At 37.9% G+C, this 22,449-nt stretch overlaps 2 protein-coding genes across 2 annotated transcripts; both read left to right on the top strand.

Moving 5' to 3' along the window:
* Positions 1-679: 679 nt before the first annotated feature.
* Positions 680-9,672, top strand: LOC129089865 (uncharacterized). Its single transcript, XM_054597259.1, has 9 exons — positions 680-868; positions 1,312-1,447; positions 2,121-3,270; positions 3,488-3,621; positions 3,770-3,933; positions 5,114-5,268; positions 5,436-5,521; positions 5,642-5,713; positions 8,693-9,672. The coding sequence occupies exons 1-9, from the start codon at positions 746-748 to the stop codon at positions 9,532-9,534; spliced, it is 2,862 nt and encodes a 953-aa protein (XP_054453234.1). The 5' UTR covers positions 680-745; the 3' UTR covers positions 9,535-9,672.
* A 4,196-nt stretch (positions 9,673-13,868) lies between these two features.
* Positions 13,869-14,951, top strand: LOC129089864 (gap junction alpha-3 protein-like). Its single transcript, XM_054597258.1, has one exon. The coding sequence runs from the start codon at positions 13,869-13,871 to the stop codon at positions 14,949-14,951; it is 1,083 nt and encodes a 360-aa protein (XP_054453233.1).
* Positions 14,952-22,449: the final 7,498 nt, after the last annotated feature.

The raw sequence follows: 22,449 nt of genomic DNA, 5'->3' as shown, positions 1-22,449 counted from the left end.
ATGCTGAACTAATGTTGGGCCTACTTCAAGTGCTACATTTAACATTTTAACCCTTTCATGCATAGAGGTCCCTACAGTGGACAGCTATTCAAATGTTGTTTTCTTGTATATGCATGGGTTTTGATGGCATAGTTGCACATCAGCCACTACAGTGAGCGCTATTGTAGTGGCTGATGTGCAACTATGCCATCAAAACCCATGCATATACAAGAAAACAACATTTGAATAGCTGTCCACTGTAGTGACCTCTACGCATGAACGGGTTAATTACATAACCAGATGAATAATCCGTGATACTGGAGGTTTTGCTTTGTGAACTCACAAATAGGCTACTGGTAGTTAGATGTGATATTTTGCATTACAGTACATTTGTACTGATTCTTGACACACAGGTCTGGAAGTCCTGCAGCAAGCCACTTTAACAGGAAGAGGCCACCCTTTTGTTCACATTGTCCTTTTAAAAAGCACATAAAAAGTCAGTTATGGTGACAGAGCATTTGAAGGAAGTTCAGTACACCCACTAACATTATCTCTATAGCACACCTGTCCTTCACATTTGATAACTAATGATAAGGTTCTTTAACTTTAATCACTCAGCAGCGTTTCCAACATGGCGGCTGAAGGAGCAGGACACGTGTCACAGACAACCGCGCCTAAAATTAGAAATCATCAAGGACAACGAGATTAACCCCTTAGTGGCAGAAACCATCGCTGTGAGCTCAGACTGTCCGTCCGTCAGACGACCATGACTCCTCTGCAGCAGCAGCCCTGCACCACCACACAGAGGGTGCAGTCCACTTTAAAACTCTTCATGCTGGAGACTGCCCGGAATACACTTGAACAGGAACTTCTTAACCTCACCAACAAGGTAACTTCATGTTGGCACCGGTTTCACATCTTAACATATCAAGTTAATTAAGTCAGTAATTTAAGTTGTGCACAAGCCACGTGGTCAAATCCTGCAAACGTCAAACTTTACCCCTAAATCTACCTGAAATGCAAAATTGAAATAAAACCAAGCACTTGTGAAAATTGCATGCAAGGGTTGCCAGAGCTACAATCCATACCTATTTTCAGTATTGTAATACTTTTCTACATGTATGTTAGTCTATAACATGTCAGAAAATAAGTCTGTTAATGAGTCATGTTTTCTCAGAGCCCAAGGTTATTTCAGGTTATTTATTAAATGGTCAATTGATAACCAGAAATGTTTGTTAAGCTAATTCTTATTTTTATATGAAAATTAAAATAGATTTATTTATTTTTTTCCTGCTTACAGAATGAATGAAGCTTGTTTCACTCTTCCCTCAGGCCTACGAAGATGTTCAAGCTTTCTTCAGTTCAACTTTTCCCACCGGTAGTGTCTTCAGTGATCTGGTTAAGGCTTTGGATACAAAATATCAGGCCATTGACAAGCTCTCCGGTTTATTAAAAGACCTCGCAGTTGGTAAGTCAAGAATGAATCATACATTTTTTAACTCACAGCTAAAATCAATCATGATTTTGACTTGTTTTTTTTTTAATTGAGCCACTGGAACCAGAGTATCAAGCGTCAAAGTATATTGCAATTCAATCCAAATGCATGTTGCAAATAATCTTAAAGCAGTCTTTCCCAGGTCAGTGTTAATTCTGACTTAAGTGACGTCATATATATATATGATATATATATATATATATATATATATATATATATATATATATATATATATATATATATATATGGGCAATTTCTTGGAGAAGCCTTCATGAATAAATAAAAACAAATGCTTGTCTGTTCTAATTGAATAAGAAGGCCAACCCACGTTTTGATAAAGAATCAAGTGATGAGTGCTTTAGATGTCTCCAGTTATACACTTTAATCTTTGACAGCATTCGGGGGCCCAAGATTGGATGTTGCCACATATCTGTGAATTACATCATCATGATCTAGCTCTGAGAGACCGATTTGTTTCTAGAATTTTCCATCTACAAAACATAGTTGTTACTGCATTAAAAAATTAGCGTTGTTCTTCACTTTTGTTATTATAAAACAGAGTATTCAGTGTGTGATTTAACAAAAGATTCTTTGTGCAGCTTCATTTAACAAAACTCTCTCTTCTCTGCTTTTCTGATCTTTACAGAGCCACACGTTTGTGTCCAGCCTCCTGTCCAAAATGGAATGAAAGCAAATCAGCTTCAGCCACTCGGAGACAAAAAGATCCCAATGACCGATGTTCTGAAGTTTGGGCCTATGTTGCAGAATTCACTCATGGCGAGCTCCATAACCAAAGCAGTCCAGGTGCTTGGAGCCACGCTGTCCCACCAGCAGTTGAAATATTTCCTCATCTCCCAGCCTGTGGTCCAGCAGGATGACACGTTATGCAGTATCCCGTCCAGCTACAACAGCACCGTTGCGTTGAGCTCATCCCCCCACTTACAAGCTGAAGAAAAAGAACATAATGTTATTTTTGAGGAGAAACGCCCATCAGATGCTGCGATTCTTCCACCTGTGATTATTGAGCGACCCAAGATTAACCCAGAGAGGCCACCACTACTGCTGCCTCCCATACAAGCTATACTCCCAGAGATCAGTAACCTTAAACCAGTGAAAATAACACCACTAATGAGCTGGGGCTGTGAGGAAGATGTCCAGGTGCAACACCAAAAACAAACATCCTCTCAGCTGCTTCACTTCCTCAGAGCAAAAACTAAAAACATGGGTGCACTAGAGGTCACCGTCATGGAGTGTAGTATGTGCACTTCAAGTTTGCCACAGGGGCCTACCATCAAAACACAAAGCTACCAATTCAGACATGTTGTGACTGATGATCTGATCAATGCACTAGCTCCGAAAACATTATGTGCAGACGTTGAAAACCAAGCCCCAGTCTTCAGAGTTAAAAGAGTGGAATCGAGTGGCTCTCTGACCTACACTTGTGTGATTGCAACAAAGACTGAATTGTGGGATATTGGAGACATCTTCACAGAGGTGGGACACGGAGAGCCTCAAGCTTACTCGTTGGATAATATAGACAGGCCAAAGACAACAGCTCAAGAGGACTCCTGTCTAAACAACCAGCGGAAAACACAAACTCTGCAATGCACAGAACCTGAAGAGGCGAGCCATTATGCTGATGCAAAAAGGCCAGCGATTAACGCCATTACCATTCCAGATTTCCAGATCCGAAGGTTTGAAGAGACTGAAGTTGTGGTGTCTCATATTGTCAGCCCAGGCAACTTTTACGTACAACACGCAGACTCCATCATGAAGCTGCAGGCCCTTTTCGCAGAGTAAGTCGTTCAGCATGGGTTCTAATCTTTTGTCTGCTTTTTCTAAGCTTTTCTTAACCCTCACTGATTCCCTGATCACATTAACAGAACGTATAGAGCCACTTCTCCTTTCTTGTTCATTACTGCTTTCTTTGTAGATTTTTTTTCCTTTTTTTTTTTTAATAATCCACATGTTTCTGGTTGTCATTATGTTTTTTGTTTTTTTTCTCATTTGCAGCAGCTGGAAAGCCAGTAGTTCACATGCCGAGCAGAGCTGCATTCCAGACATTGGAACTAAAGTAATGGGTTGGTTCCCTAAGCAAGAACAATGGTGCAGGGCTCAGGTGACGAAGATATGCGGAGTAAGTGGAGGTGCGTCCAGTTTTGTGTTGGAATGGTTTTTGCAAATGCATACCTCTAGATGGTAGCAGTGTCACTTTGCTCGCCTGCAGCCACTTGGGAATATTCTTTTTTTTTTAAGCTTAACAATGCCATGCTCTCTGTCTTTTTCGGATGTCAGATAATAATGCCACTGATGGTGCTGGGAGTGGGTCATCCATCAAGTTGGAGGTGAAGAAGCTGGACTACGGGGGGACTGCCTGCCTGTCTCTGTTGAACATCAAAGAGATGACTCCAGAAATGGCCGTCCTACCACTCCAGGCTATCGAGGTCTCGCTGGCAAATGTGAGTGGTTCCCTACTGCTAATGTTTGGCTCCATTATTGTCACATGTATCTAGAGTACCACCAGTGTGCGGAAGGTTAAATTAAAAATGTTTTCTGACCGCAGATTTAGGTTTATTAATGGGACACACTGGATTTAGGGCTGCACACATCTTACAATGTGTCAACTGCGCATGCACACATTGCAATGTGGATGCTGAAATTATATATCATGCAGCCCTACTCTTGATATGATTATTAATGACCCGTTAAAAACATAGTCAGCTACCTAATCCAAGTATCACAATATTAACTTACTTATTAAGTTACTTTTCATCACAGTGCAGTGCAAGATATTCGTTCCAGATGTGAACATGCCATTTGGCACTTTAGTGTTGCCAAGTTAACTTTGAGCAGTCACACTATCAATATAGTTCGCATTAAATTAACTTGGTTAACGTTTGCTGGACCAGAAATTTGAAGCAATTTGTTCATTTCCTACGAACCGTCTTTAGAAGCTGGAAAGCCTCTCGACCGAAGAGTAATCTTGATGAACTGGAAAGTGCATTTAGCATCCTGCTTTGTGATAACTTGCATTGTACTGTGCTGTTGTTTGCCTTCTCTGCTTTTAATATAAAATATTAGTGAAATTCCCCAATGTGAGTATGAGGCCATTGTCTGCGACTCATGTTGTCATGTGGGCTCATGTGCATGGTAGTATATCATTATTTATTATTAAAACATATTATAAAGCTGTAATCCTGCTAACAACCCACATTTTTAATGAATGTAAATGTATGTCGTTTCTATAACTGTAACGGAACATAGTTGCCTTTTTTTGGTATCCTATTTATGTAACGCAGTTCCATGTTTTCTGTCACTCGGCATGTAGATTATCAATTCAATTCAATGTGGCTTTATTTGCATGAATCTTTCAGAAAAAAATGTTGCCAAAGCATCAAAATAGAAAAGTACACAATAATATTAAAATGAATATTAAAACAACATTATAACAATATTGCAGATATCCCTCTCAGATTTGCATACATGACAAAGGTTAAAATACTGTGCTCTGCTGTGAGAGTGTAGACTCACACACAGTATTGGCGTAAGTCCACACGATTAGTCACAGCCTTATCTATTGGGCAAAGGAAATAAATTATCTCAGTTCACGCTATTTATTGTTTGTTTCCTTACCCCTAGGTGACGCCTGTGTATGGGAGCGATTGGTCTGAGGAGGCAGTGGGCTGGTTCAAAGCAATGGTGCACAACAGAACGCTCTATGCCAGACTTTACCCACAGGGGCCCAAAGTTACAGTCGAGCTGTTCCTGGAAAAGGGAAAGCTCGGAGCCATGAGGTACTTTTTAGGAAACAATCAGTTAATTGTGAATTATAAATTAAGAATTTACAGCAAGCATACCCCTTTGTTTTATTTTATCTGCTAAATTTGTTCAAATTATATGTTTTGTTGCATTAAGCCTAACCCAATATCTTAACTGTGCAATGGTATTATCTAAATTTCAGGAGGGGGGCACCATTGTCTTTGAGACTGGCCCAGAACGGACATGCAAAACATAACAAACTGAAGAATAGTAGTCTCAAGGGAAGAAGTAAGTTGAATTGTGGTTGTTTACACAAATTTGTTCATCTACAGTAGGTGGCAGTGTAGCCTGTGTATGACCAGAGCACCACTCATTTTCACTCCAGACCTTGTATTTTGCTTTTTTTAGGCATAATTCAACTAAAAACGAGGAAACAGGAGGCCGAGTGGGAGAAATACCTCATCTCATGCTTTACTCACAGTAAGAAGTAATTCAGAGATAGGGAATGTTTCTAGTTTAGTTTATGTCATTTTGTGTGGCATGTCTTGACAGCCAATGGACCATGTCCAATGTAAATACAAATGGCAGACCTGCCATGAAACACTAATCTAAACACTAAAACATTCAATGATTCTTAAATTGGAGATAAATAATCCAGTTGACCAACTGTGCGCAAGTAAACATACAGTGGACTTTCAGGATACACAGTGACAAACTGCTCTGATTTGCACTTTGCAGTACAATGATAAATCAAGGAGATTTAAATATAATGTAATATCAGTGAACATTGAACTAAGACTGAAGGCATTGGTTGGATTACTACACACTAAGTAGCTAATATCAGCTTTCTTGTTCTTCTTTTATGTGTTACATTGCAATTCATAAAGTCAAAGCTATGTCTAGTGATTGTGAGTGTAACGCTAATGTTGTATGTCTGTAACAACATTGAAACTAAAGATTTTTTTTTTTTTTTACATACATTTGACTATTGTCTTTGAAGCATTGCTAGAAAAGTTTAACAAAAAAGTATAACTCTTTTTTTTAAAACATGTTTATGATGTGTGGGGACATGAAAAACCTAATTGTATTATTTAAATGTTTGATTTAGAACATTTCTCTTTGTACTTAATACTTTCATTAACACTAGAATTTCCTTAAAACAATGAGACTCAAACCCTGGTTTTCCTGCTACTAGACGCTGCCAGTTCAGTATAGTTACCTGCCCTCTATTAAGTGATACTTCATTTGTCTGTGTGCCACGTACAGTAGGTCTGTTATTTCATTTTCCTTTTAATAATCATTAGAGCCATGTTGCCTTAGTTGATATTGAGTACTTGTTCAATGGCAGATCTATTATTTTGAATTTACAGTATACTATATTTCTTTACTTTCATAATAAACTGTTATCTACAACTGTATGCTCCATGTCTCTGTATTGTAGATTACCATATCTTCCATAGAGGGAATATAAATGAAGTTCAGTTCATTCAAAAAATGACCAGGCCACCCAAGCCCTCCCACTACATTTGTCATAAGTGACGCAGTAAAGCTCGTGGCATAGTGAACGGCTGTAGATCATCTGATAGAACATGACAAATGACCACATTGTTTTCACTTGCATTTGCAGTTTGTTGCTACTGTAAATTATTGTTTCTACTGTTAGAGGGAGGAGTTTGCCCAGAACAAAATGTGCAATCTCAGTTGATAATAGCAAAAGGCAAATCCTCAGTTTGTTCAGATGCTGTAGCATAGATCTTTTATAAGCATACAAAAGTCATAACTGGGTTGTAAGCTTTAATGCCTGGATATTTATTATGAAGAAATGTGTGCCCACAAAAGGATATCAAATCAATGGAAGGAAATTTTATGCAAAAGTCAGTATTACTCAAAGGAGTTTAAGCCAAGTTAAGGAGTTACCATGCTAAAACATCAGTAAATACACGTAGTTTCATGTTTATAATTTAAATATATTTGCTTAATTTACAGTATAGCACCATTTACAGCATTTTATGACATGGTTAAGTTACAAAAATCTGCTTGAACAAATGAGATGAAATTTAAAGCATGTGTATAAATTTGGCTTTCATTTTTCTACTACATTAGTATTTTGGATATGTATTCTCAGGATGAATCTGCAAACCTGTCAGTGACTGTGCTCTCAATGACAGCTTGTCAGGTCAAAAGCTTCCTTCACTTCCCTGCCCTGCCAAGCACGATAAATAATGTGGCAGGCTGAGGCCTTTTGTGTCCACACAGATTCCTTCTTTTGCCCGGGGTAGGCGGAAGTCGAGGCGTTTGATCTGAATTGTAAAGAGTCTTGTTGCAGCCCAATAAAGGGCGCCATTGTATGTAAATAGTTTATATAAGAGCATATGACTGCTACGGTGCAGGGCACTGGCTAGTGGCAGAGGAATGATTAGCATTTTCCAAACGCATGGTTCTCAATCCAGCCTTCTGGCTTGCTTAAAAATACAATATTTTAATTAATTTCTTCTTTGTACACATTTTTGTGTACCATCACAGCTGAAGGTAAAATGTTCTCTCATTCAATTCTGTTTTATACTAACATTCAGTGTGCAATGAGGGCAGATTTTGTGTGTGATGGCTGACATGCCCCATTTCCCCGACTCGACAAATACAATATTACCATTTCTAGTAATATCATTTGAATAAATAGGCTTTTTAAGTGTGATCATTAAAAAATGTTATAAGGTAAACTTGGTGAATTCTGTAGCCTTTCTTACAAACAATAGAGGTCTCTCAGTTGCCTAAAAAAAAAAAAATCTCATAATGAGATGGATGTTTTGCTTGTTCCTTGGAGAAATGTGCTGGCAGTCTATCAGTCTGGCAGTCTGTCAGTCTGTCTGCAACTGGGCTGTAGGTCAGTTTGGGAGTACAGTATTAATACAGGGTGAGCAAATCACGTGGCGAGGCGAATGTTTCGCAATTGGCTTCGCCCTGTTGCGTCTTGTGACGGTGCGCGACGGTAGGCCATCACCCCTGCTCTTATACGGCCAACTTGCCACTGGGCAATTCTTTTCTGCTGTTCCTCACTCTGCCAGCTTGATGCTCAGGCCAAACCTCAAGATGGTCATCTTTGGACCCGGCGCTGCTTACGCCGCTTGCACCGCTGGCTGAGCCTGGTAAACCTCTTAAAACTATTGTTACAACAGTTAGACTTACTACTAAATTGATAAATTCGGACGACAACAAGTACAACGTTTTTTAAACTGATAATCCGTTGCTACAAATACTACTTTTGCTAAATGTGAAGCGTTAGAAGTACATGTTTTTTAGGAAAGTGGGTCTTTTTTATTTTTCCTGAGACATTTTGATTAAGTTTCCTTAAATCCGGTTATACATTATAATTTGGCTTTAACAGTGGACCTTAAGCTAGAGATATAGCTTAGCCTTTATCCATGTAACCTTAACTGAAAATGTAACCATTCTTTTTTCCAGACCTGGAGTCGAAAATGAACTGGGGGTCCTTTTATGCCGTGATCAGCGGCGTAAACAGGCACTCTACCGGCATCGGACGCGTTTGGCTCTCCGTCATCTTCATCTTCCGTATCCTGGTCCTGGTGGTCGCTGCTGAGAGCGTTTGGGGAGATGAGAAGTCCGGCTTCATCTGCAACACCCAGCAGCCCGGCTGCAACAGCGTCTGTTACGACCAGTTCTTCCCCATCTCGCACATCCGCCTGTGGGCGCTCCAGCTCATCCTGGTCTCCACCCCTGCCCTGCTGGTGGCCATGCATGTGGCCCACCGACGCCACATCGACAAGAAGATCCTGAAGAGGACGGGCCGCAGCAGTCCCAAGGAGCTGGAAAACATAAAGAACCAGAAGTTTCAGATCACCGGAGCATTGTGGTGGACATACATGATCAGTATCATCTTCAGAATCATCTTCGAGGTGGCTTTTCTCTACATTTTCTACTTGATCTATCCTGGCTTTAAGATGGTGCGTTTGGTGAAGTGTGACTCGTACCCATGCCCCAACACAGTGGACTGTTTTGTCTCCAGACCGACAGAAAAGACCATATTCACTGTGTTCATGCTGGCAGTGTCTGGGGTGTGTGTGCTGCTTAACCTGGCTGAGGTGGTATACCTCATCGCCAGGGCCTGTAAACGGTGCTGCCGAGGCTCCGAGGAAGAGGACAAAGTAGCTTGGATAAGTCAAAGATTGTCTACTTATAGGCAAAATGAAATCAATCAGCTGATAGCAGACCATTCTCTCAAGTCTAAGTTCACTGTGACCAAAAAGAGCCCAACTGAGAAGGCTGAAAGGTGTTCTGCTTTCTGAAACTCTGCCTCTCCTGTTCCCTTTAAACTAATCAACAGCAATCACACATGTCCATGGATCATGTTGCTCTGCATTAATGTCACATGTTCTGTAAATACACATTCAAAGCAACTATTTATACATAATTCAGTCAATCGCTTATTGATTCATTGTTTTTTTCTTTGTTCTTGGTCTTACTGACACAAGTGGTAGATGCTGTTGGAACTTGTCTAAACTATTTGGAGCCAGTAGTGAAGGTAAAGGACCATACCAGTGTTTTAGACCATGATGACTTTTGTCTCAACAATTTTCCAAAGCTCATTTTAGTGGTTTTCCTTTGATTACATTGTGAGAAGCAACTTGGTGCAAAGTATCTTGAGCTGGAGGAGCCATGCCTGTGTGAGCATCAAACCTTCATAATTATTTGTCAAAGTTGTGTCATTATTGCTTGATAATATGGTTCAAACTATAGATTTGTTCTAATCCTACAGAGTCCTACACAGTTGTATTTACAAGCTATGATGTTTGGAAATCATGCCCATCAAGCAAACACTGATTTGAAAAAGTTTTTTTTTAATTTGGCATAAAAGGTGTCTGTTTGGTAGAGAACTTGATTCTTGTATGACAATTTCTCACCAGCACATGAATGCACTGACCACCACACTTTTCATATTCAGTGTCATTAATCATTATTTCAGTTGCTTCATCACGCAACAATGATGTAGTTTTGACACAGAAAAGCAAACGGGCAGCTGTCCGAAAGGCACAAAAACATTAAAGAATAAGAAAATCTACTTTTTAGAATATGCTTAGTAGTAGTATGCATGATTTCTGATGATTCGGCCAAAATGTGCAAAACACAAGTGTGGTCCTTCAAAGGTGCAAAGAAAATGCTGGATAGAAAGCAAACTTTTTATTTACATCATGTTAATATGTACCATATTTAATTCCAGTCTGAGTCAAAGCAAGGAACTGGAAAGGGCAGTTATGGGAGTAAATGCCATTACATTTCAGTAATAGCCCTTAAAGCCAACAGTGGTATGTAGATTTAATCAGACAGTTTTAGTTATCAAACTTTGCAACGCCAACAGCTGTCAAGTGTTATTTGACAAATATAGATTTGAAGATAAGTATTCTTTTAGGGCCTTTTAGGTCATGACAAAATTATAACAATAACGTGAATCCAAAAGAATATGGCCAAAAAACAGTGCGGTGAAATCTCCTTCGTCTGTTCATTTCACCATAACTGTTGGTGACTGTAGGGTTTTCACAGACTCATGTAATCCAAACATTTCAAATAACTCTAGGAAGTCCAAAAGTCTGAATTTGATGAAAAAAGATGGATGTAATCATTTCCAAAATACACAACATCAAAGAAATATGCTTCAGTCCATATTTGTCGGCGTTAGCCTCTCAAAAACTATTTTCTCTGCGCTCAAAATAAAATGTACTCTCCTGCTTGCCGCAGTGCACACAAAGAAAAGCTCACCCTGACAACATCTGCTACACATTCATAAATAAAATAATGATTTAAGATAATGATTGTGCTCTTCTGCCTTAACGATGCAGTTCAAACACTTTTTTAACTGGTAAATAGGAGCTCTGCTGGGTAAAGCATAATTCTGAATTTAGCCGCAGACCTCAGTGATATATTAAGAAGTCTGTTTTGTCAGGTTATAAACATTATCAGTGTCTGATAACCAATATTGATAAATTATATGAAAGAAGTACGGTAAGTCAGTAACATATTCTCAGCAACACATAGTTCACAGTATGCTTCATTTCTACAGCCAGGAGAAATAACAGCATTATGAAACTGAGAAAATCACGACTAAAACATTGACTACGATTTGATTAAAATTTTAACTTGGTTCCAAAGAGAATAAAATTTGACTTTACACAAACTACTATTTAGCTACAAGTAAGCAACTCAGACTAAAACTAAATTTAAAATGTTGTCAAAATGAACACTGCAGCTTTAATTATTATCGAACTTAGGATAGTGCTATGGAAATATTATAACAGATGGTGCCAGAAAACCAAGGACAGTTTTAAATTACTGTTCAGATGTGGAAAGCTGTCATTGGATATTATGATTCAACAAAGGATGTAAAATGAAATTAATTTTGGAAAACACACATTTTACACAAATATATCTTTACTTCTGACCTATTAATAATGTTAACACAACAGTTGTCAGAAGGGTGGACAGAGGAAAATCTCAGTACTGTATGTATGTCTTTGTATCTGTTTGTATTCAATTAGAAAGTAATGCCTACTTACTTGTAGCTTTTGTTTGAGGTGGTCTTTTTTTTGTTTATAAAAAATGTCTGAGGTTGACCTACTTTTTAACAGAGACAGTTGCCCGTTGATTCTTTAAAGTTACCCTGTTTAATATTATTCACTATCTCTCTGGTCCTGAAGATGTCATGTCCCATACGCTGGTATCTGTTTATACAACTGTTCTATTATACAGTTATTTACATTGAAGGGCATACAAAAACCCTGATGTCGATATTTATGACTAAATGTACATATATGCATTTACACACAGGTAAACAACCCAGATAATGTATAATTAGGGTTGAAACTATATGTGTATATTATGTAATATACTGAAATAAACTGCCTGATAATTTGATGTTATTTAAAATTTCATTTAACATTTGAGTTTCTTTCAAAATGTTGAACTAAATGGGTAAAATAGTGACATATGTCAAAGGACAGTAACCTTAGAAGTTATATAAAAAGTGTTTTTACATTTAAATACTTAGATCCCGGCTCTCATTTCATTACTGATATGTTGAAACAGAACTTTCTTTTCCTTCCTGTCACTTCCTTGTAACTTGAGGATGCAAATGGCTACTCATCTCCAATCATGCCCCCCATGATAGGAGAGACCCTGGTGCTATATTTAGACCACTTGTGGCCAGACAGACTTAGCGGTCACCATCATTGGCCAGCTGCCCTGTCACTCACTGTAATAGGGGAGTAGAGGGGCTTTGACAGTTTACATTAGAGTGTACCCTGTGCCAAATTTAACCCCAGAGAGGAGGGGCTGTTTGATGGAGGGCAGGCTGGATATGGCTGAGAGTGTGTCCAGCAGGTTACGGGTGTGTTGTGGTCAGAGGGAGACCCCGAGGCCTGGATCCTGGTTCCTGCCTTACTGTATTTGAAAACAGAAGTCTGAGTCGGTGGGTTTGTCGGTGTGGAACAGAGGTTGTGGCCGGCAGAAGTCCACTTTTCCTGTCCATTCAAGGGCATCGCTGGGGGCCCAAAGATCAGTGTTGCGCTGAGGCCTGTCAGCGAAGCAGGCAGCCTCATGGACCCTCTGAGACGTGTAGGGCTGCACTGCAGGGGATGCATAAGCTGACAAGGTGGGTTTATCCAGTAAATGTGACTTCTCTGTGATTGTTTGTAAAGTAAAACCTTTGTGGACTGAAGTACTTTCAGCAGTTAAAGTTTAGACACCTTACTCAGGGTAGATGTTGTGACCAAAGGCTGTTGTTTGTTCCCTTTTTAGGGAACACAATATTAGGAGTTGAACATACTTATATAATCTTTTCTAATGTTCTTCATATTATAATCTTTGTGTTGGCGATTACATAGTCTGAGCGGTTTGATATTGAAAGCATACTTTTGTTTAAAATTGCAACCCAGTCTACAGTAGTTAAAATACAAGCTAGATTTCTTAGTGGTGGCTACCTAAACATAATTTAACTTGCCGCATTTCAGCAGTAATCAAAATAAATCATCCGTTTTATACTATGTATGCTGAATGTGCTGTTCTGCTACTGTACAGTACTGCCATCAGAAATAGAATATATACAGTATATATACAGTATATATATATATAAAATGATGTGTTACAGGAGCTGATGGTACGGAAATGACTCAACTGTTTCTAATTCACATTTCTGACCAATCTGCCTGGAGTTTGCTTTCACCTTGTGTGTGGATCATGTTGCTGTGGCCTGAGCCTTGAAGGCCGGGAGCCACAGAATCATGACTGGAAAGTGCCTCCCCCCCCTGTCCGCACTTGCCAAATATATACCCTCCTAAAGTAAATATAATCCTGTCTGTGTCCACGTGGGAAAGACCACTACCTGCTCAGCAGCAGAGTCCCCTCAGTTGTACACTCGGATAGCAGCTTGGCTCCTTAGAGACTGGTTTGGTCTGAGCTCTGCTGAACTTGGTAAGACGTTTTAGAGAACTTGTAGTCATGAGGAAGACTTACTAACGCTAACTTTAACCCCTGGATTAGTATAATTCCATGAGTCACAAATCAAAGCGAGAAACTATTTTAAACTTTTTTTTTTTTGTATCTCCAGTCCCAGATCTGAGCTCACACAGCCATGGGGGACTGGAACCTGCTGGGAAAGCTACTAGAAAAAGCCCAGGAGCACTCCACTGTGGTGGGGAAGGTGTGGCTCACCGTCCTGTTCATCTTCCGCATCCTGATCCTGAGCGCTGCGACAGAGAAGGTGTGGGGCGACGAGCAGTCGGGCTTCACCTGCGACACCAAGCAGCCAGGTTGTGAGAACGTGTGCTATGACATCACTTTCCCCATCTCCCATGTACGCTTTTGGGTGCTGCAGATCATCTTTGTGTCCACGCCTACGTTGATCTACCTGGGACACATCCTCCACCTGGTGCGGATGGAGGACAAGCACAATGAGAAAGACAAGCAGAGGGAACTTGCACAGCATTCAGACAAGAAGGCCCTTATTGTGGATGGTAAGCACAAGAAGGCTCTGGTGAGGGACAATAAGGGTCGAGTGCGCCTGCAGGGGGAGCTCTTGCGCACATATGTATTTAATGTGGTCTTTAAAACCCTGTTTGAGGTGGGCTTCATCGTGGCTCAGTATCTCTTGTATGGCTTTAAGCTGAAGCCAATGTACACATGTGACAGGAAGCCCTGCCCCAACATGGTAAACTGCTACATATCCCGTCCCACAGAGAAAACCATTTTCATCATCTTCATGTTGGGAGTGGCTAGTGTGTCTCTGCTCCTCAACCTGGTAGAGATGTACCACCTGGGCTTCACCAAGTGTCGCCAGGGATTCACCTTCAGGAGACGTAATCGGTCCCCTGTGAGTCTCCCCAAGGAGCCCAACGAGGCCGCGGTGCCCTATGCGCCGAGTTATGACGACTACTTCCACCAAGTCCAGCCAGCCTACCCGCCGGTACCCAGCTACAACCTCTCCCCTCTGTCTGAGGGCACAGACTCGTCCTTCCAACCCTACCACAGCAAGGCGGCCTACAAACAGAATAAGGACAACTTGGCGGTGGAAAGGAGCAGCAGCAAGCCAGAAGAATGTGACCTGAAAGGAAAGAGGGGAGCGGGATCAGCCCCTGGGTCACCTACGCAGGCCAGGCCGGGCCGCAGTGCCAAACACAGCAACAGCAAGACTAGAATAGACGATCTGCAGATATGAGGAGGTTTATGTTTCTCTGCGGGCGTCTTAAATTGCTGGGAGGGGGCCATATGTTGTTTGGAAGCATTCGCACATGCTGAACTGACTCCCCTCTTTAAGATGGCACAAGTTTGACTCATTCCAACTCAGAGGGGATTGACATTCACAGGGCACACATAGAGGCTGCAGTAGTACAGTAGGACTGTGGGTCAATAATCACATTTCTAATGAGCTTATACATGAATGTGAATGAACCTGCACTTCTGTTTATAAAGTTGTCCAAACTTTGGGAATAGAATCCAGGACAGAAACTTCTTCAGCGCTGCTTGACCTCATTTGAGGGAATCAGATTAGGCGAATAGTTAAATTGAATTTCCTTTAACTGTTTTAAATTCACCATTTAGCATAGTTCACTTGCTTAGACTTGAAGTGAAAAGTTGTGCAATACCTGACAACACATTGGACACTAGAAACACTGCACCTAATTCCAGGACGTGCCTCAGAAATAAATTGCACTGGTCTCAGGAGTTCTCACATTTGTACTGCCTCTTTTATTGCAACAGCCAGCAAGTACATAATTCTAAGCACATTGTTATGTTAATCCTTGTTTAAAGCTGTGTTTGTGCCTTTTGTTTTCTTTAAAGCAGTTGGTGACAACCATATTTGTAAAACTGCTTTGAATAAATGTGTCTTAAATTTGCAAAGTAAGCAGTGTGTTTATGATCTCAAATCTTTATCAGCAAAATGACAAATCATTTCACTGGTACACAAGTTGCAACTCTTATTTCATGTTTCTCAAAAAAAACCATCACCTCAGGATAAGAAACAAAGATATTGGTAATATTTAGATTCAGTTGCTTCAACATATATATAGTAGCTCTGCCTCTGAATCTTTTTTTCAGTTTTGAACACAGAATCTCTGAAATTAGAATCGACCAGGTGTACTTTGAGTCATCAGTATCCACCCACAAACATTTCAGCCTGTTCAAAACTGACGTGCTTGAGCGGGAATAAACATGTCCTGTCTTTGCTATGTGTGTATCCAACACATGCACATCACACTCGTCTGTGCCGGGAAAACACAGCACACAGGCACCCCTGGTATGGAAACCTTGAAATTTATGACATAGCATATTCATGACGTGGAAGCTGTCTCATACCTTTTGACTAGTACATTCATCATTCGTCAGTGCCTAATGTGTCAAGGGAAGAACAAATATCATTTTTACTTAACTTGTACTGAAAAATAAATGACTCTCTAGCTGAAGTTTAAAGATGTTTTGAGATATGTTTGAGTGTAGTCTTGGAATACTATTTTGTACTTTAGTGTGTTCTGGTGCCAGAACAACATATTTCAGATCTCACAGACCAAACTGTTGGGAGTGTTATTTGTAATGTATAGCCTCATAAATCAGTTAGTCAACCAAAATAGTCTCTAATGTCACATCTATTGTAACAAACTAGAATAAAACACCATTGTTCCCTAAAGTTATTTAAAAAAAATACATCATCTCAAGATGTAAAAAAGTGATCATCTTTGAGAAAAAGGATTATGAAATGTTGACGGATGAATTGATATGAGTTATGAGTATAGCTGGACACCCAGCACTTTGAAATAAAATCCTTCTAGTGTAAGGCCAGCATTTGAAATTGTAGTTGCATCAGAGCATTGTAATATAAAGTATTCTGTTTTGACTGAATCACGTAATGAAAGTATGTGATATGTTAGCATTACATGAGGTAGTTTTTTGTATGAAACTGCCATGATTTTGATCAATGGTGGCTTTTTTATTACGCAGCTCTGCAAGTGAAATTAATAGCAGCATCCTCACCTCTGACACTCACGACTACACAAGAATGGTGATCTCAATGCAGTTTGGTGGGGAGAGGGGCTGCACATTCTGTTTTCAATATATGCTAGCAGTTTTTTCTTTGTATCCTCCCTGTGATTTTGAAAAAATTGCAACACTCTCCCCAAAATATACAATAAAGTTAGTTAACACTTTTAAAGTGGTTAAATTAATTGTGTAATTAATAAAAGAATATAAGATGTGGTCCCTAATTTAAAAGTTATTATCTTCACAAATTAATAATGTTCACAAAGCTACCAAATCGCACTATTGAAGTGGAATTAACGATTGCCAAATGATAGGAAAAATAACAAAATTATGCATATGATGCTTTTTCTTAAGATGTAGAATAAAGTAAAGAAGGGAGCTGCAGAAGAATATTTGGCCTACTCTCACAGGAAACAAAAGAAATACACACATAACCCTTAGTGAAACATGTTTAGCTTACCTTACTCATTAGAGATAAGGGGCTAATTAGATAGCCCTCCAATTACCTTTCAGTTAAATTAAAAACTCTAATGTGCAAAAAAAGATTATGGCATAATCTTCTTTAAAAAACACATTATACAATTCAAAATTGAATACAGCAAAGTACTGACAAACAAAACACATTTAAAACTCTAAATGTCAGTTATGATTTTATAGTATATGGGGCTTGTCTAAAGGTATATTTAAATATGTAGTGTAATTAATTGTAGCCTAATCAAGAGAGACCAGACTGATGATACTTTTAAAATCAGCAGATCTTCAACCTGGAAAACCTGGACAATATTTATATACTGCATTTCTATACTTTTTATATACTGTAAATATTATTTAACGTTTTATGAAGTTGTTTCATCAGTGCTGAAGCCAGTTATTATCTTTTCAAAAAGCACCTGAGCAGAGTTACGTGGGAAATAACAACACAGACTATTACAATAAAGCGGCACCTTGGTTATGTTTAATGTTGGATATAAATGCATGAGCCCACATGACTTATTCTATAACTTCATTCTATTACATTCCCTGCGGTGTGGTGCTTCACATTATCTTCAACTAGTTCTACTACAGTGCTCTGCTGCCCTCTCTCTTCACTTTTACTTAAACACTGACATGCTGCTCATCGGAGGGTTGTGTCTGCTGTGCACGCAATCTGCTGTGCAAAGAAAAGCCATGACACAGAGACACTTTAGTTTTTTGTCATGCAGATACTGGTACATAACTGGGTATAAACAGGTGATCATTTATTATGATGCATTCCTGTTTTATCTGTCTATCTTTTTTAATTAGGACATTATAATTCAAAGAGTCTAGACTGAATGTGGAATTCATTTAAGGATTAGCGAGCCCACAAAATAAAATCATCAAGATGTTGTAGTGTTTATTTAATTCCTGACTCAAGTAAGTTCGACACTCTCTTGCCTGTTCATTTTTTACCACACTCACACTATACACCCAACCTGCTAATGTGTGATAAATGACAAAGAGCCAGAAGCAAAGCCTGCCCTTCCACCAACTTTGTGTTGCTGCAAGGGTAAGCTTTAGATATATCAGCCAAAAGGCAAACGAGGCTTCTGATGTTTGCTGACTGAATCAGTCTGATTGCTTGCAGGCCTGTCACCTCATCACCAACACCAGCCTAGTAAAACTCTATGCAGACTGCACAGCTCCAACAGCAAACTGCAACACCAGAGAGCTGTTGTAAAGAGACTCACAGGGATCAGAGCGAAATTAACAGAAATCAGATGCCAGAATGGTTTCTGAGGCAGAAAACGTAATTGTGGCTCGTCAATCTGCCATTTCTTTATATTCATATTTTTTGTCTGTGGGGCAGGCTGACTGTTTGCTGCCACCATGTGACAGCTGGAACTCTCTGCAGAAGTCAATAAGGTTGCTTAACAAACGTCATCTCAGCAGACCTGATTCTCAAAATACTATATCAGGCTTGAGACAAATCAGGATAATCAATTTTAAAGGTGAACATAAAATGTATTAATGTGAATTCTGCTTTAAAAGAGAATGAATCAGGTAATCAATTTTATTATTTTTTACTGTAGCATTTTGTTATTGCATGTCAGGCGTGTTGCTGCAGTGACAGATAGGTTTGCTTCTGAGATAAACACTATAAAAAAAACTATTTATCTATGACAAAGACAGACATACAGAGACTGTGTACTTGCAAATAAATACTGTTTGTTTGTATCTCTGCACACATATTTTGGTTTACACAACAGATGGAAAGGGAATTCATTGCCTCTTGTGTGCCACAGCTTCTTTATCACGAGCACAAACCTCATTGTAAAAAGTATGGTATGTTGTTTAAAGTGCTATAAAAAGGTCATAGTATCTGTTGTCATAGCCACCATAGTGTTATTATAAGTCAAAGTATAGCATGTCGAAAAAACCATTAAAAAGTAATTGTATAGCATGTGGAAAAAATCATTATAAAGTCTTGTAAAATGTAAAATAAGTCCTAAAAACTCAAAATATAGCATATTAAAATTAGTGAATAAAAAAGTAATACTATAATATGTCAAAAAACATGAAAAAAGTCATAACAATATGTTAAAAAAAGTCTTACTATAGTATGTCAAAATAAATCATAGGATAGCATGAAAAAAGATCCTTGTGAAAATTCGTTGAAAAAACATTCATAGTAAAGTATGTAGAAAAAAGTGATTGAATAGTTTGTCGAAAAAATTCTAAGTCTAAATATAATACGTGGAAATAAGTGATTTTTACCTTCATAAAAGTTAAAAATATAGCATTTAGAAAAAGTGATGAAAAAATTCATTATAGATCATGTCAAAAAAGTCAAACAAATCATCCTTTCATTAAAAAGTCATAGTATAGAAGGTAATAGTCTTACAATACTATTATTTTAATAAACATACTATACTTTTACTTTTTTATGACTTTGTTCGACATTCTACAATATTACTTTTTTATAACCTCCACTACAGACTATACAATTACTTTTTTAAAATGTCATAGTAAACTACGACTACCATTATATGACATTTTTATGACTTTTCTCAACAAACTATATTATGAAATATTTATGACATTTTTCATGACTTTTTTAACATGCTTTAGTATGATTTTTTTCAACATCCTTTACTATGACTTTTTAATGACTTTTTTTAACATACTGTCCTAATACTTTATGATTTTTTTATACAATCGACTGACTATTTCCCTCACACTATTCTATGACTTTTTCGACATACTATACAATGACCTTTTTATGACTTTTCTCAACAAACTACCATGACATTTTTATGACTTTTTTCATGACTATTTTTTCGACATACTATACTATTACTTTTTCGCCATGCAATACAACACTTTATTATGAATTTTTGACATGCTATACTATGACTTTTTTTCACCTTCTATAATATGACTTTTTTTCGACATACTATACTATGACTTTTTTATGACTTTTTTCGACAAGCTATACTATGACTTTTTCATGAATTTTTCGACATACTATAATATCGCTTTTTTCGACATACTATTCTGACTTTTTTCAGCATCCCAAACTATGACTTTTTTCAACATACTATACTATGACTTTTTTATGACTTTTTTCGACATACTATACTACTATTACTTTTTCGACATGCAATGCAACACTTTATTATGAATTTTTGACATGCTATACTATGACTTTTTTTCACCTTCTATAATATTACTTTTTTTCGACATACTATGCGATTACTTTTTTCAACATGCTATACAAGACTTTTTTATGAATTTTTCGACAAGCTATACTATGACTTCTTTATGACTTTTTGACATACTATACGATGACTTTTCATGAATTTTTTCGACATACTATAATATCGCTTTTTTCGACATACTATACTATGACTTTTTTATGACTTTTTTCACCTTCTATAATATTACTTTTTTCGACATGCTACACTATGAATATTCTTATGACTATTTTTTCAACATACTATACTATGACTTTTTTCGGCATCCCAAACTATGATTTTTTCAACATACTATACTTTGACTTTTTTATACTTACTATACTATGACATTATAACATTTGACATACTGATCTATGATTTTTTCCATGACATGACTGAAAAAATGTACAGTATGTGAAAAGAGTTATAAAAAAAACATATTATAGCATGCTCAAAAAATCTAAATATTATAGTACAAAAAGTGTTATAGTATAGTCCATCTTAAAATGTTGTAAAAAAAAGTCATGTTATACAAAATGTTTTTTTTTACCATAGAACAGTATTTCATAAAAATTATTATAGTATAGAGTGCCATACAAATGTCACAGTATAGTATGTCAAAAAAGACACCATACAATTAAATAACATAATTTAGCTGCCGCTTTTAACTTAAACAACTTCCGACAAGTGCATTTAAACATGTGAATACAACCTGAACACAGCAAGAATAATGTAAATTCATCAACTTCAGCAAATATGCTGAACTGATTCAAGAGTTACATTTCACAACCAAAAGAGACAGAGAAAGTTGTTTAATTAAATATTATTTATCGGCCAAGGTGCAGTAGGAACACATACGTTTTCAGTCTGTCATGGAAGATGAGTTGAGTTTCTGCTGTCCTGATGTCCAAAGGGAGCTCCGGTTGCAGCAATAATAATAGTAATAATGAACTTTATTTATATAGCACTTTTTTCAACAAGGTAACAAAAGAGCAGATAAAACAGCAGATAGAATATAACAATAGGTATCATCACCAGGTAGAGTGTTCCACAGTCTGAGGTCTCTAACAACAGCAAGATAGGCTGATGCCTAAAAATCTGAAATGAAAGGATCAAATCCTGGCGTCCCTGTCTCCAAGTTTTCTCCTCAGTAGTGTGGACAACAAATCATAGAACAAACTGCAAAATGTGAGTTTCAGGAGTGGCTGACTGTGAAGTGATTGATTTTTTTTATACCTTGATTGTGCAGAAGAATATGTCATGCTTAAATGTTGTGCGGATGTTTAGTTTTTTCAGAGGTTTTATGCATTTAAGTCAAGTGAAATGTTATGATCAAGGAGCTCAGGCAATGACCTGTGATTGTGGGTTGGATTCTTACGCGGTGCAGTGAATTTTGAGGTCAATTTTTAGGTTCTGACAGGTCTAGCTACTGTATATTATGATATGATATTTTCATGGCATAATATACATTATTTATATCATTTTATTAGATACTATACTATGACATTTTTATACCATTTTTATAGCTTTCATACAATGAAATTTTCATGATATGTTTTTCCATCCCTGTAATTCTCCAGATGTTCCTCCGTGCTTTTCTGCTAGACAGAGACACAAATTAAATCATGGAAGAGACATTCAAATATAAAAAATGTGTTATTGGACACTTTCTAGTTGTTTACAGTGAGTTTTCAGATCCCTTTCTCATTACCTTGATGTCCTTGTCTCAATTCAGTCTACTCTTCCTTCCCCAACACATTGCGTCTTTTTTCCTGAGAAACATCAGAGTAGAGAATGCGCTTCTCAAATTTCAGCTTCAGGAATTTTGGAGTTCTGGACATCAGAGACCATAACATTCTCAGGAAGTGTAATCCAACTGAATGATATCCGAATGTCCATGTCTACTACGGACCATATCCGATAGTTTAATGAATTTGCAAGACGTTCATAACAAAGATAAAGAGGCCACTGAATTTAAAATATGTT

The sequence above is a fragment of the Anoplopoma fimbria genome, chromosome 4 (assembly GCF_027596085.1).
Source record: "Anoplopoma fimbria isolate UVic2021 breed Golden Eagle Sablefish chromosome 4, Afim_UVic_2022, whole genome shotgun sequence".
Taxonomy (NCBI): domain Eukaryota; kingdom Metazoa; phylum Chordata; class Actinopteri; order Perciformes; family Anoplopomatidae; genus Anoplopoma; species Anoplopoma fimbria.
The sequence above is the reverse complement of the archived record's forward strand: the minus strand, read 5'-3'. Positions and strand labels throughout refer to the sequence as shown.

Coding starts and splice junctions, on each gene's coding strand:
- LOC129089865 (XM_054597259.1), top strand. CDS start 746: ATGACTCCTCTGCAGCAGCAGCCCTGCACCACCACACAGAGGGTGCAG. Junction 3,934..5,113: donor TCGAGGTCTCGCTGGCAAAT/GTGAGTGGTTCC, acceptor CCTTACCCCTAG/GTGACGCCTGTGTATGGGAG. Junction 5,522..5,641: donor TAGTAGTCTCAAGGGAAGAA/GTAAGTTGAATT, acceptor TGCTTTTTTTAG/GCATAATTCAACTAAAAACG.
- LOC129089864 (XM_054597258.1), top strand. CDS start 13,869: ATGGGGGACTGGAACCTGCTGGGAAAGCTACTAGAAAAAGCCCAGGAG.